Source organism: Cricetulus griseus, chromosome 3 (assembly GCF_003668045.3).
Source record: "Cricetulus griseus strain 17A/GY chromosome 3, alternate assembly CriGri-PICRH-1.0, whole genome shotgun sequence".
In the NCBI taxonomy this organism is placed as follows: Eukaryota; Metazoa; Chordata; class Mammalia; order Rodentia; family Cricetidae; genus Cricetulus; species Cricetulus griseus.
The window spans coordinates 67,974,085-67,989,551 of record NC_048596.1 but is presented as its reverse complement, the minus strand read 5'-3'; the positions used below and the strand labels follow the sequence as shown (position 1 = coordinate 67,989,551).

Here is a 15,467-nt window from a genome sequence, read left to right as displayed (position 1 = left end):
CTCGGTACCGGGGCCAAGCCGAGGAGCTGGTGACCCAGGCGGCTCCCGCCCCTCTCCAGCTCCTGCACTCCGCGGGCCCTTCCCTTGGCGCTCTCGGCCTCGGGCGGGTCCTGGCACAGCTGTTCTCAGTCCAGCAGACGTAAAGTGCCCGGCCCCGCCAGTGTCAGGAATTGCTTTGCAAAACTGGGTGTCTACCGCTCGCCGAGAGTCGGGCTCACAGACTTGAGGAGCGCCCCTGGGTCGGGAAGGAGTAGAGAGATCAGGCTTGGAGTCTAGAAGGAGAGGAACCAAGTCCTGCCTGCTGGCCTCACTGGTTGTCGTGGCTGTCACTCTTCATACTTAGCAAGCGCGCTTGTGTGTGTGTGTGCGTGTGTGTGTGCGTGTGTGTGCTGTGTGTGTGTGTGTGCGTGTGTGTGTGCGTGTGTGTGCGTGTTTGTGATTTTTTTTTCCACCCGGTGGGAAATGGAGAATGTGAACAGGCGCCTTAGGTGCCGCGTCTGTTTGCACTTCCTCGAAGTTGCTTGTTTAGTTCCTCAGCGAACATTCTAATCCATGGAACTAGTCTTAATAAGGAAGTGACAGGCCCACATATGAGCGATCGTGGAGTCCGTAGGAGCATGGTCTCTTATTTTAAGCTGACCTCTGACTGGAAATTCTTTGTGACTATAGATGCTTTTACAGGACGTAATTAATTTGCCCACCAGTTGGGGGATTTTTTTTTTAAAGTGGTATTATTGGCTAGCAATTCAAATTCATAAGTAAGAATGTGTTTCTGTGGTTGTCAGTACAAAACAACGATAGCTGGAGGATTGGATTTGGTTTAATGTCAGCAATCTTTTCTTCCATTAATTAAAAACTGATTCTGAGAGGTAATTCCCTTAGTAAAATTGAGTGAAATGAATTTACTGTTCTTTTCATCTCTGCAGTGTTGATGGTAGAGATCACTGATAGGAATATATTCAGCATAGTACCCTCCCCCCCCCCTTTTTTTTTCAGAGATAGCTCTGAGTAGCTTTTGGTATTGCAGCCACCCATAAGTGGTTGTGCTACTGCTAGTGTCTGTGGACCATGGTTATGAGTTCAGGGCTGCTGCTTTACTCTGATTATTTTAGAGTACCTAGGAATATCATAGTCTATAGACAAGATTATTATAAGGATAAGAAGCGTCAACAGTCACTCTAGACATTGCTGTAGTCCTCTTGTTTCAATTGTTAATAATTCCTTGTTGGTTATTTGCTGTTTTGAAATAATGTCATATAATTAAGGCTGGGCTTGAACTCCTTATCCTATCTCCAACCTCCTATGTGATGGAATTTCAGGGGTACACCATTATAACCAGCTTTAGATTGCATGAGGCTAGAAATGTTTTGTTTTTTTTGTTTTTTTCGAGACAGGGTTTCTCTGTGGCTTTGGAGGCTGTCCTGGAACTAGCTTTTGTAGACCAGGCTAGTCTCTAACTCACAGAGATCTGCCCGCCTCTGCCTCCCAAGTTCTGGGATCAAAGGCGTGCACTTCCCCCACCTGGCTGAGGCTAGAGATTTTATACATTTGCATTGTGTTTTATACAATTATATTCGTTTCTATTAAATTTACCACAGTTATGGATGTGGAATACTTAAAAGTAGTGTCATTTTTAAAGTTGAAGAACCACAAATTTATTTTTGTAAGACACATTTGTTTGGTCTAAGAAAATTAGTCTAAAGCCAAAGTTATTCTATAGAGCCAAGGTTAGCAAACATTTAAATTTTTTTTTGGCCAGGCAGTGTGGTGGCGCATGCCTTTTATCCCAGCACTCGGGAGACAGAGACAGTCAAATCTCTATGAGTTAGAGGCCAGCCTGGTGTACAGAGTGAGTACCAGGACAGGCTCCAAAGCTACAGAGAAACTCTGTCTCGAAAAAAACAAACAAACAAAAAATTCCTTTCTTTTTGAGATTATAATTACATCATTTCTCCCTTTTCTTCCCTCCAAACCCTCCCATGGTCTCTTTTTTCATTAATAGTTATTACACGTTTATATTTATATATGTATACGTACATATACCTAAATATAACCTGCTCAGTCTGTATAATGTTATCATATGTATGTTATCAGGGCTGACCATTTGTTTTGGATAACCAGTTGTTTTACTCTTCCCTAGGGAAGACTTTGTCCCACTCTCAGCATTCCTTAGTGGCCTGTAGTTCTTTGTGTAGGGCTGAGGCTTTTTGTGCTTTCACCCTTCCACTTTGTCCTGTTATTGGTGTCATCTTGTTCAGCTCATGTTTATTAACCAGTCATATTTGTGAGACTTTATGGGCATAGCTTCTAACAATCTCACAGCTAACTCCTTTGCCTCTTACTGTCTTTCTACCCTCTTCCACAATGTTCCCTGAGCCTTATATGGGAGTGTTTTGTAAATGTGTCCACTGGGACTGGGATCCATGATTGGTTGTGGTTTTCTGTAATGGTTTCCATCTTTTGCAGAGAGACATTTCCTTGATGAGGGATGAGGGCTACACTTCTGAATGTTCTGGTTGTTGTGTGGTTCGTAAGTGTCACAGCTGGGTAGGACTGTTTGTTGCCCCACTCCTTTGGAAACTTGCATATTGTCTTCTGGCATATGAAAGCTGGTTCTCGGGGCCTGGGGAGTGGGGTTATTCAGGTCTGTTCCAACTCAGGGGCCTATGGGCTAAGTTTCTGAAGTGCAAGGTGTGTCTTTAGCAATAGGAACTTCTTCCACCTCTTGGGGGCACCCAAGGGCAATAGCAATAGACAGCCCTGCCCTCCAAAGAGTTTCTTATCCCTGATATTGGGTTTTTGGCTCTTGGAGGAAAACAGACATTTTCTGAAAAGGACCAGATAATAAGAAATAGTACTTCCTCTCTATTTAAAAAGTTTTGGAGCCATATGGTCTCTTTAGCCACTAACTCTTCAGTTCTGCTGTTGTAAGGAGAGACAAGGTGTGGACCATGAACAAAGGAGGTGACTGTGTTCTAAGAAGAGCTTATTTGTAGCACTGAAAGTTGAGTGGCTAATGATTTTCACAGTTCATGGAACATCTGTTTTAATTTTTGCAACCATCTGAACATGTAGAAACCATAGTTACCTTGCAGGCCATGCATTAACAGAGTTGGGCCTGTGGTTTGCCTCTTCCTGCTATAATGCAATGCAGTGGTTCTCAACTTTCCTAATGCCACAATCCTTTAATACAGTTCTTCATGTTTTGGTAACCCCTCAATGATAAAATTATTTGCATTGCTACTTCATAACTCTAATTTTGCTGCTGGTATGAATTATAATGTAAATATCTGATATGCAGGATATCTGATGTGAAACACCTGTGAAAGGGTCATTTGACCCAAAGGGGTCATGACTCATGGGTTAAGAAATGCTGCTGTAATAGTTACTCAGATAATCCAGACCAGTAATAAATAAACATTCCTAGTTAACTTAAGGATGTTTTAATGTCATGTGAGTTTTTTGTTTGTTTTTTCTTTTGAGAGAGGGTCTCTCTGTGTGGCTTTGGCTGTCCTAGAATTCTCTATGTATACCAGACTGGTCTAGAACTCAGAGATCCACCTGCTTTTGCCTCACCAGTGCTGGAATTAAAGGTGTGTGCTACCATACCTAGCTTCATGTGAGTTTTATCATTGTTTCTTATGCTGGAAGACTATTATGGTTAATAGGGAAATATAGAACACAGTTAAAATCGGATTTCAGGTAAATAATTTTATGTAACATTTAAGATATGTTAAAAACTTGTTTGCAGCTAGGTGTAGTATTACACACCTGAGAACTCATAATTAATAAGGCAAGTTTATATAGTGTTTCTCATGGTCCTTCTACATCAGCCTATTCAACATATCCTACTAGCTTGGGCCACGGTAACCAGTTAGTTGGTGTTTCTCAAACTAGTAGTCATACACATTTGTTCAAATATGGGAATTCTGTCTTTTTCTCTGCAGTGATGGGGGCTTGAACCTTGGCATTCTACTACTGAGCCACACATATCCCAAGCCCAAGATTTGTTTTTTTGTAAATGAAATCTGTACATTGGTCAGATTTAAATATAGGCAGAGTTTTTTGTCAGGACCTCAGTCCTGTTCCACCAAACACTTCCCAAATAACCACTCAGAGATTTATTATCAATTATAAATGCTTGGGCGATAGCTCAGGCTTATTACTAATTATCTCTTACAATTCAAATTCGCCCATTTTTATTAATCTATGTGCTGCCCTGAGACTCATGGCTTTTACCTCTCCTGCATGTCCTGCTTCTTTTCTGTCTGTCTGGTGACTCCTCTGACTTCCCCCTCCTTCCCAGCATTCTCTCTGCACCAAAATGCTGCCTAGCCATTGACCAATCAGCTTTTGTTTTTGTTTTTGTTTTTTGAGACAGGGTTTCTCTGTGGCTTTGGAGGCTGTCCTGAAACTAGCTCTTGTAGACCAGGCTGGTCTCGAACTCACATAGATCCGCCTGCCTCTGCCTCCCAACTGCTAGGATTAAAGGCATGTGCCACCACCGCCCGGCCCAATCAGCTTTTTAATAACAGTGTGAACAATATATATTTACAGTGTACAAAAATTGTTCCATAGCATTTAAAGAATGCCCTGAGGTGTGGTATTTGGGAAATTTGAGATACTTCATCTCTTTTGGGGTTGCTAGTAGTGTTATGGGTCAAACCAAGGCCTCACATCTCCCAGCAAGTCCTCTGTACACCTAGTAGACACTCTGCAAAGTCACATATAGAAGTGAGGCCCCAAAGCATCTGTCCTGCTCCCTTCACCCACAAATGTGCATTTGCAACTGGAAATGTTTTGCTTTGTTTTTGTTTCTGTTTTTTGAGACAGGGTTTTGGTATGTAACAGCCTTGGCTGTCCTGAAACTTACTTGTAGACCAGGCTGGCCTCAAACTCACTGAGATCCCCCTGCCTCTGCCTCCTAAGTGCTGGGATTAAAAGGCCTTCCATCACCACCACCACCAGGCTGGAAATGTTTTTAAACTGGGAAACTTCTGCAGGTGGAGTTTTTCTGTCCCAACTACCTGCTCCCAAATAACCAGCAACCACTTCCCAAATAAGTGACTTAATATAAATTGTAAATGCTCAGCCAATAGCTTAGGCTTGTTACTAACTAACTCTAACAACTTAACCCATTTCTATTAATCTATGTGCTCCCCTGAGGCTTATGGCTTTTACTTTTATCCTATTTTGTCCCATTTGTTCTCCATCTGGCTGGCGATTCTTCTGACTCTGCCCTTCCTCATTCCATCATTCTCAATGTGGCTTTCCCACCTAACTTTATCCTGTTCAGCTATTGGCCAGTCAGCTCATTATTAAGACAATCATAGTGACATATATTCACTCAGTGTACAGAAGGATTATTCCATAGCAGCTTTTGAATCAGCATAGAATGGAGAATTATGTAGGACAAGGTCTTGTTGCAGCAAAATTTATGCAAGTGTTTGGTGAACATTAAGTGAGGTTGGGCATGACGTAAGTGTAGCAGTCTGATAGTAAACAAGCACAGGTGCCTGCTCCCAAGCTTACCCTTTAGCCAGAGTGGGCATTGATTATGTCTGTAAGATGGCAGATAATGAGAAGACAATGAAGGTGGAGTACAGGGAACAGAGTGCCTGGCAGATGTGATTTCCCACATGTCAGTCTGGCAAAGCCTCTCAGATGAGGTTCCATTTGAGCAAAGGGAAGGAGTAAGCCCTGGGTAATCTAAGAGAGAGATTACAAAACAGTGTATCAGCTCATCCTCTCTGCCGGAGGGTTATTTTGATGTTTAGGGCATATCCTTACCAGCCATGTTTGTACTAAACATGGCAGCAAGTGCTCAGACTGGTAATTTGCAAAGGAATTCCATGTTGACTATGTTGATAGATATTCCTTCCCCACGGGTGTAAATAAGCTTCTGTGTTTATTAGATGGCAGCAACTGTGTTGTCTGAAATCCTGATTTCTCATGCCAGCTCTATCCTGTCATTGTCTTTATTCTTTCATCATTAGTGGTGTTTTTTAAAGCAATAAAGTAAGTTATATGAAGTTTCAAGAAAGCAACTGTAGCATATTTCTGCCTCCTGAGATTGTCTAGCATGCTATGGGACTGACTAGGATTTAAGTAATGAACTCACCTAAAAACAGGGAATGCGTATAGGTTTATAATGATATGTCATTGGGGAACATTTTCTTCCATATAATCAATCCAATTAATAGTATACCAGCTTTCTGTGGTCCTGTTGGTGGTTTACAAAACAGTACTTTACATGCCACATGCCTTATTTGGATTGGTGTTAAAATTGATAGAAAACAGTAGTCCTTGTTTCCTTTAAGTTCTAGCAAAAATTATCTTTAAGTTTAACTAGTTATTTTCTCCTGTTATTTTAGGAAGGATTTTTGCTCGGAGAGGTAAGACAAGAGGAAACGTTTAGCATCAGTGACTCACAGATCAGCAATACAGAGTTTCTGCAAGTAATTGGTAAGCTTGTCGTTGTCCTTAGAAACATCCTTTTTTAATAATTTTTATTTTATGTGTATGGGTATTTGCCTGCATGTGTGTCTGTATACATGTATACATGCCTGGTGCCCTTGAAAACCTAAAGACCTAGAAGCCTAAAATTCCAAGCTTCAGATACCTTGGAATTGAAGTTACAGACAGTTGTGAGCCACTCTGTCGGTTCTGGGGATCAAACCCAGGTCCTCTAGAATCAAGCCTAACTTTGAAGGTAGAGGCAGGAGGTTCAGGAGCCCTTGCTACATAGCTAGTTTGAAACCAGCCTGGGTTATTTGAGCCCTTGTCTCAAGGTTAAATAAGTAAAGTGTTAATGCATCAGGGGCTGGAGAGATGGCTCAGCAGTTAAGAGCACTGACTGCTCTTCCAAAGGACCTGAATTCAGTTCCCACCACCCATGTATCAGAGAGAATGCGCAGAAACTAAAATTATATCCACCAATAGATGATATGATGACTGGTGAAACAGCTCAATAGATAATCCAAGTTCAGTCCACAGAATCCATGTGGTGGAGGGAGAGAATTGATTTCTCACAGATTGTTCTCTGATCTCCATATGCATGCTATAGCATGCTATCCCCCCCCCCACAAAAATAAATAAATTGAATAAAAAAATAATAGATGATATGAGGAAGTAGAAAGATGGCTCAATGGTTAAGAGTATTTTGTTGCTCTTCTAGCACCTATGTCAAATGGCTTGCAATTGCCTGCAACTCCAGCTCCACGGGATCTGATGTCTTCCTATGGCCTCCACAGGCACCTGTACTCAAGTGTGCTTACACACACAGATATACATAAAAACAACTAATTTTTTTTTGTTTATGAGACAGGGTTTCTCTTTATAGCTTTGGCTGTCCTAAAACTCACTCTATAAATAGGCTGGCCTCAAGAGAGATCTGACTGCTTCTACCTACTGAACACTGGAATTAAAGGCCTGCATCACCATGCCTGGCTTTAAGTAAATCTTTTGAATTTTGTTTTTATTTATTTATTTTTAGTTTTTATGTGTTTGAGTGGCTTTCCTGAATGCATATCTGTTAACCACATGTGTGCCTAGTGTCCACAGAGACCAGAAGAGAGTGTTGGATCCCCTAGAACTAGAATTATTGATGGCTGTGAGCTACCATATGGGTGCTGGGAATTGAACCCAGGCTCTCTGGAAGAGCAGCCATGCTCCTAATATTTATTTATTTATTTATTTATTTATTTATTAGGTATACGATGTTCTGCCTGCATGTGTCCCTGTAAGGCCAGAAGAGATTTCATTACAGATGGTGTGAGCCACCATGTAGTTTCTGGGAATTGAACTCAGGACCTCTAGAAGAGCAGTCAGTGCTTTTAACCTCTGAGCCATTTCTCCAGGCCGAGCAGCCATGCACTTAATTGAATTTTTCTTTTTGGATTTTTAAGACGGTTTCTCTGTGTAGCTTTGGAGCCTGTCCTGGAACTCACTATGTAGACCAACCAGGCTGGCCTGGAACTCACATAGATCCCCCAGTCTCTGCTTCCCAAGCGCTGGGATTAAAGGCATGTCCCACCACCGCCCAACTAAATCTTCTTTTAAAAATAAAAATAAATTGTATAAGATGTTATGTAGATGGATTTTTTTCCATAGGTCTGTTGGCTCTCCAGTAATGATACGGAGACTTACCATTGATTTTGAAAGCTTGGTTGATAGCTTAGGTTTGTTTCTAACTAGCTTTTTGTTTGTTTGTTTTGTTTTGTTTTTTCAAGATAGGGTTTCTCTATGTAGCTTTGTAGACCAGGCTGGACTAGAACAGAGATTCGCCTGCCTCTGCCTCTGCCTCTCAAGTGCTGGGATTAAAGGCATGCACGACCACCACCTGGCACTAACTAGCTCTTATAACTTAAATTTACCCATTTCTGTTCATCTACATGTTGCCACGTGATTCCTAGCTTTACCTCTCCTGTGTTTCTGTTCCCTCTGTGTCTGCTGGCAACTCCAACTTTCTTCTTCCCAGCATCCTCTCTGCCCCCAAAATCCTGCCTTGCTATTGGCCATTCAGTTTTTTGGGTTTTTTTTTTTTTTTTTTTTTTTTTTTTTTTTTTTTTTTTGGTTTTTCAAGACAGGGTTTCTCTGTGGCTTTGGAGGCTGTCCTGCAACTAGCTCTTGTAGATCAGGCTGGTCTCAAACTCACTGAAATCCGCCTGACTCTGCCACTGCCGCCGCCACCACCACCACCACCACCGCTCCGCCGCCACCATTCAGCTTTTTATTAAACAAATCAAAGTGACATATCTTCACCATGTACAAAAAGATTCCACAACAATGATATTTCATGTACAGTGCACAGATGTAAACATGGGTCTTTTCTCAAGCTATTTCTTACTCAGCAACAAGTCTGACTTACTGAATTGGTATGTGTCTGCTTGATAGTCTCTCCAAAACCACAGTGAACCTGAAGCCTATAGATCATTCTGTCTCATTGCATGTTTCACTTCGTGCTACAATTGTAATTTAAGAAAAGCAGTTCATGCTCCATAGAGAAAGATGCCATGAACCACCAGACAGGTTCAAGCAGAGGGGTTTTTTATTAGGGAAAGGTATCATAAAAAGGGGAAAGGGAGTGGGGAGACCAGCCTCTGGGGACAGGAGCAGCAGGAGAGAGGAAGGTGGGGCAGAGAGAGAGGGAGGAAAGGAGGGAGGGAGGGAGAACAGACAGACCAAGGAGGATGGGAGGTGGGTAGGGCCCTTTTAAAAGGGAAAGTAGTGGTTGGGCGGTATCGCACACCTTTAATCACAGCACTCGGGAGGCAGAGGCAGGCGGATCTCTGTGAGTTCCAGGACAGTCTCCAAAACCTGCAGAGAAACCCTGTCTCGAGGGAAAAAAAGGGGGGGGGATAGTGAATGTGCAAAGGAGGTGTTCTTAGTGGCTGCAGATAAGGGCATACCCTATCAGAACCCCAAGGCAGGCCAGTACAGATGCCTGAATACTAACAACAATGAATGAAGATGTTGTTTTAGTCTTTCCTAGAGGGATCTGTCAAAGACAGTTCCATATGCTCTTAATACTTGCTAGACCTACACAGGAGTCCAAGGGAAACACTCAGCATTCACTCTGGGAAAGGCTGCTGAGAAAGAGGAAGGAGGGTTTATGGATGTGTCACCTCCCTTTCAATCAGTTTCTTTTTGATAAATAGCATAGTCTTCAGGAATACCTTAAACGCATCACCAAGTGGCAGTCTTGATATGAAGAATAGAGCAAGGGGTGTTTCATTTATTTATATAGCAAATGTGTTATAGGACTTCTCTCTCTTTTTTCTTTTTATCTCGCTTTTTAAATTGTGTTTGTGGATATGTACATGTGAATGCAGGTAACTGCCTCAGCTCCCCCTAGAGCTGAAATTAAAGGTCGTTGTGAGCTGTCTGAGGTGGGTAATGGGATATGAACTAGGGTCCTCTACAAGACCAGTGGATCTTCTCTCTAGCCCCTTTTAATAAAATTGTGTGTTCATGATGGGGCAGGTGTGCCAAGGCAGAGGTCAACTTTGTGGAGTCGATTTTCTGCTTCCTCCTTTACATGGGTTCCAGGGATCATACTTAGATCATCAGGCTTACATGGCAAGCACTTTACCCACTGACCCATCTCATTGACACTGTTGAAGACTTGGTATACTCAAGGCATAGGAAGGAATACCTAGATACCTTTTGCCTTCCAGCATGATGGAAAGGATATGGTAAACATAGAGAAATACCACACAGCTACAAAAAAGAAACAAAATTTTGTAAGTGTCTGAGTCAAGGGACAAACTGGTAGTGCAAAACCAGTAATGACATCATGAAGGAAGAAACATAGGTTTAGAGGGCTGCACCTTTTGGGGAGCATTGTATAAAGGCTGTATAAAGCATACAGAGAATCTGCCCTTTTTCTGTATAACTGAAACAGGATTCAAAGTGAACCTGAGTGGAGGATAAGTTGTCACATTGGGACCAAATCATCAATTTAAAGTCTGTTCTAACAGCCTTCTAGTACAGAGAATGGGAGCAAGAGTGAAGATTGAGGTGGAGTTAGAATTGAGGGAGAAGAGGTGATCCATCTGCAAGAGGAAAGACTATAATAGCATTGACACAGCCTTTCCCTGCTATGCAAAGACATGTTTTGTGTACAATGCCTTTCATTGAGAGGTTTGGGGTTTCATTTTGCTTAACTCCTTAAAATTCTAAAAAGTGGCTGGCAGGATGGCTCACTGAGTAAGAAGACTGGCTGCTAAACCCACTGACCTGCGTTTGATTCTTGGAATCCATGTGATAGAAGGAAAGAACCAACTCTTGAAAGTTGTCCTTTGACCTCCACACCTGTGCATGTCATGGCACATGTAGGTGCACACACAGATACAAAATACATATTAAAATTCTGAATAGTAGAATTTTACTTTATAAGGTATCTGTGTATGCAGTTATTTGTTATTTGCACCTAGGTTTTCAAAATTCATCTAGTAAAGGTTAAATTGATAAATTCAAGGCCAGTGAAATAACCCAGTAGGTAATGGCACTTCCTGCCATAATATCTTGAGATTGAGCCCCTAGACCCATGTAGTGGAAGGAAAGACTAAATTGTTCTCTGACATCCACACATAATGGTTATAAACATACAAATAATTTTTTTAAAAAATCTAAATTGCCAGATGTAGTTCAGTGAGTGCGAAACTTGCACTTCCAGTATATATTCTAGCTAATTATTTATTTAAGTACTGGATATCAAATCCAGGGCCTCCACATACACTAGACAGACACCCCCTCCCCCCATGAACTGCATGCCTAGAGCATGTCTATATGCCTCTAATCAAGTGGTTCTCAACTTGTGGATCATGACTCCTTTGGGAATTGAACAGTCTTTTCACAGGGGTTGAATACTAGATATCTTGCATATCAGATATTTATATTATGATTCAGCACAGTAGCAAAATTATAGTTATGAAGTAGCAATGAAAATAATTTTATGGTTGGAGTCACCACAGATGAACTGTATTAAAGGGTCACAGTGTTAGGAAGGTTGAGAACCACTGCTCTAATCTGACTTGTAAATTAAGGACACTCTGGACAATTTAGCTTGAGGACTACTACTTATCCAGAGTTCAGTTGTTCCAGGGCTTTCAGTAAGCAAAATAGTGTTTCCTTTAAAGTGAAAGGTAAGTTTTCCTTTTTCCTAAATCCTAAATAACATTTTTGCTAACCATGTCCCATATCTCAGTGACTAGCTGTGTCTGAAATAACGTAGGGTAGCACACTGTATCATTTTAAGCATCAAAAGAAAGGACTTTATAGATGAGGTTTTCTTGTTTTCATTGTGTATTGATGCCATATGCAGCGAATGACTCTTCAGCAGCAGGTCTGCATTTGTGCATGTGTTTTGGCAGCCTTAACTAATGAGAATAGCTGTCATCGAAGGTTCTGCTTTTATTTTAATTGTGGTAAAATTATTGCCTAAAATCCCAAGGCTGTCTTTTTAAACAGCAGATGATGAGTCACTCTCTATAAGAATGTGGTAAATAGAATTGACTAGTTAATTATTCTCATGTTCTCAAAAAAAAAAAAAAAAAAAGCCTTTGACCCCCTGATGAGTTTGAAGAAATTGTTCACTCTGCTTAATCCCAGCATCTTTTTTTAGAAACTGTTAGGATCTGTCTTATAAGTAACTGTTTTCCTTAATACCAACCAGCTTTGAAAGAGTTGATAGACATCCAGCATTCCAAGCACCTGGCCCAAGTTGTCAGGCATCATCGTTAGAGGGTTATTAATGGTAGGAAAGTTGAGGCCCTTCTCTTCCAAAGCTGTCCCCACAGCTTTTATCCAGTTTGATTAAATACTTCCAGTCAGTGGCTACTTTTTCCTGCAATGCTTTGTTTAAATAGGTAAGATGGAGTAAGTTGTACAATAGCTTCATGTTCCTGAATAAAAACTGTCAGATGTGCACTCATCACACAGAGACAAGTGCAAGCAGAGCTCTCACCCTCCAGTCTGCTTTGTTCTGAGACTGTGTCTCTTGCTGTAATGAAAAGCAGTCAACTGCCTTCATGGCATACACATGGCACCTGTTTATAAGAAGAAAGTGGTCTTGATTATCTTGAATTTTGATTTGAAAAAATCATGAACTATTTTATAATTGCCTGTGCCTTACATGATTAACTGAGTTTTTTGTTTTTTCCTTTTTCTGGTTACAGAAATTCATAACCATCAGCCCTGTTCAAAACTTTTTAGGTAAGCCATATGTGGATCCTCATTGAAGAAGTTTGAAATAAGTGAATTTAGGCCTGTAATTGATTATAAGTATAATTAAGGGTACTCAAATCTATTTAAAACTTTTTTCTGTTTTTTTGTGTGTGCATTTGTGTTGTCATTTTTGCTTAAGAAAAGATCTTGCTGTGTAGCCCAGGCTAGCCTTGAATTCATGATCTTCCTTCTCAAGTGCACTACCACACCTGGCTCTGAATTTTATTTATTGGATGCTAACAGTGTTTGAGGGATTGTGCTTGAGTGGAAAAGGGAAGCAGGGACTTGTAAACAATTGTGTCTGTGGTTTAGATTGAGCTTTCCCCTCAACCTCCCTATCAAGAGTTCTTTACTTAGAGAAGAAAGTTAATCAAAGATTACATATATATAAATTTATAGAAATCACATATAGATATAAATTTAATTTTGAGAAAAATTAAAAATGTTGATCCAGGATCCAGGTCCTGGTGGTACATGCCTTTAATTCTAGCACTTGGGAGGTAGACGCAGGTGGATCTCTGTGAGTTCAAGGCCAACTAGGCCTACACAGTGAGTGATTATCTAAAAAATAATTAAAATAAAAAGGGAACATAAACATTGCTTTTTTGTGTTTAAGTTACTATATGCCCTTTCTGTCATATGGCCACTGAAGGACAGAACTTAATGGAAGAGAGTCATTCTGAAGGAAAAAAGCAATAGGAGAGTGACATCTGCAGGGAAAAGTGGATGCTCCCAAACCAACACTCGCCTCTCTGGCAGTGTGGCTGGGTGAATGGAGGTCTTGCACATGCTAACCTCCCCTCTAAAATGGAGCTACACCCCCCAGTTGTTAGTCTTCTTTCTTAACCCATACCCTTCCATCTGAGGACTGGTATGTGTATTTCAGAAAACTCCCTGGGCTCTGCATCTTCCCCTTCTCTCCCCTAAAGGCAGACCAGTGCTTTTCTTCCAGTGAGCCCACATAAACATTGCTTGTTATTTGAGACAGGGTCTTTTTTTTTTTTTTAAGATTTATTTATTATGTATACAACATTTTGCTTCCATGTATATCTGCACACCAGAAGAGGGCACCAGATCTCATAATGGATGGTTGTGAGCCACCATGTGGTTGCTGGGAATTGAACTCAGGACCTCTGGAAGAGCAGTTGGTGCTCTTAACCGCTGAGCCATCTCTCCAGCCCCGAGACAGGATCTTATTATGTAGCCCTACCTGACGTAGATTTAGCTGTAGACCAAGTTAGTTTCAAGTCACCGAGATCCCCCTGCCTCTGCCTCCCAAGCTCTCAGATTAAAGATTTGTGCCAACTATGCCCATTTTTTCTTCCGTGTTCTTAATATTCATGTCCTTCCTTCATCCCTTCTAAGTCACTTTGTATGGTTCTTTCTGTTGTTCGTCCCCTTCTGTCTTCACCCTGACCCCTCTACAAGCACCCATGCCTGGGGACTTCTATCGTCCTTCACCCTGCACATATACCCTTATTCCTTAGTTATTTCAGAGATTATCATTAAGCAAAGTGACTGTATTTACATGAAGCCAGAAGTAGCCATTTCTATTTAACTGAAAGAGGAACAGGGATACCAGGTGAGCAGCTATGGGTTCATCTGGAAAGATGATTAGGTTTGGTCCACACATTACCTCTGCCTGGCTGTGAATATATTCTGGCCTGACTGTCAGAACTTCACTGGACATGCTCTGTCTCTCCCTCCTGAGTAATTTCACAAATCATTGCTGGAACAGAACTTTCAGAACCGGGATTTGACTCCTGCTTAGAACTGAAGGAAATCTTAGAAATCATCTCTTAGAAATCAAGCTTCTTACTTTGCAAAGCAGGAGGAGAGAAGAGCATGTAGGGTAAGTAGTCTGTCTCAGATCTTGAAGTGAGAAGTACAGCTGGAGCTGCTGTCTCCTGATCTCCGAGACAGTTCTTTCCCTACATCCTGTGAAAACCTTCCTGCCTTTGGGACCTGGGTGTGTGGTGGAGGAGGATGGCATTTCTAAGACCATAACTAGGCACAAGGGCCCTCATGTCAGTACATCTGATTGGTCTCGTTTGAAGCTACCCATACTAGTTTCCAGTTCAATCGGTCTGTCCCACTAGCTCTGCAGTTTGGACCAGTTGGTTAGCTTTTCTGTCTCTTTATTATATAAAAATAGCAGAAAACCTTATTGAATTGGGGATGAACTCATACCTCAGAACTGTGGCTAGAATATGTAATGATAAAGCATCCAGTGGGAGGTCTGTTAAACATTCCAGAAACGTTCATTTCTCAGAAAATGGGTTTCTGTTATCTTTTTTTTTTTTTTTCATAAGTAATTGATACTTAGAAACAAAGTAGTGGAGCCATTTGAAACCACACATTTTGTAATTACTTAATTACTTCCCACACATGGAAGGAATGTCTTTTGAATGTAGCAATCTCTTTAGTAGTATTTGATACAAAATGTAGCTTGCTATCAAGAAAGCACTTAAGCTGATTTCTGTTTACCAACCTTTGAGAAGAAGCAGTTTCATCTATTAGAGTTAGATGTTTTGTAGGCCCCTGTGGTTATGTCTATGTCACAGTACTATAGCATTTTAATTATTTTTTTTTCTTCTTTAAAAAAACAGTTTTTATGATTATGCAAGCAAAGTGAACGAAGAGAGTTTGGACAGAATCCTTAAAGATCGGAGGAAGGTATGTTTCATATATTGCCTGATACAGTAGCACAAAAAAGGAAGAACAGCAAGAACTCATGA

General features: G+C 41.1%; 1 protein-coding gene across 1 annotated transcript in view; it reads left to right on the top strand.

The window, feature by feature from the left end:
* The window catches only part of Abraxas2 (abraxas 2, BRISC complex subunit), a 36,480-nt gene that overhangs the window by 208 nt on the left and 20,805 nt on the right, over nt 1-15,467 (top strand). The window contains exons 2-4 of the mRNA XM_027409139.2: nt 6,375-6,465; nt 12,681-12,717; nt 15,339-15,405. Coding sequence (XP_027264940.1) covers nt 6,375-6,465; nt 12,681-12,717; nt 15,339-15,405 — 195 coding nt within the window. The remainder of the gene's footprint in view (nt 1-6,374; nt 6,466-12,680; nt 12,718-15,338; nt 15,406-15,467) is intronic.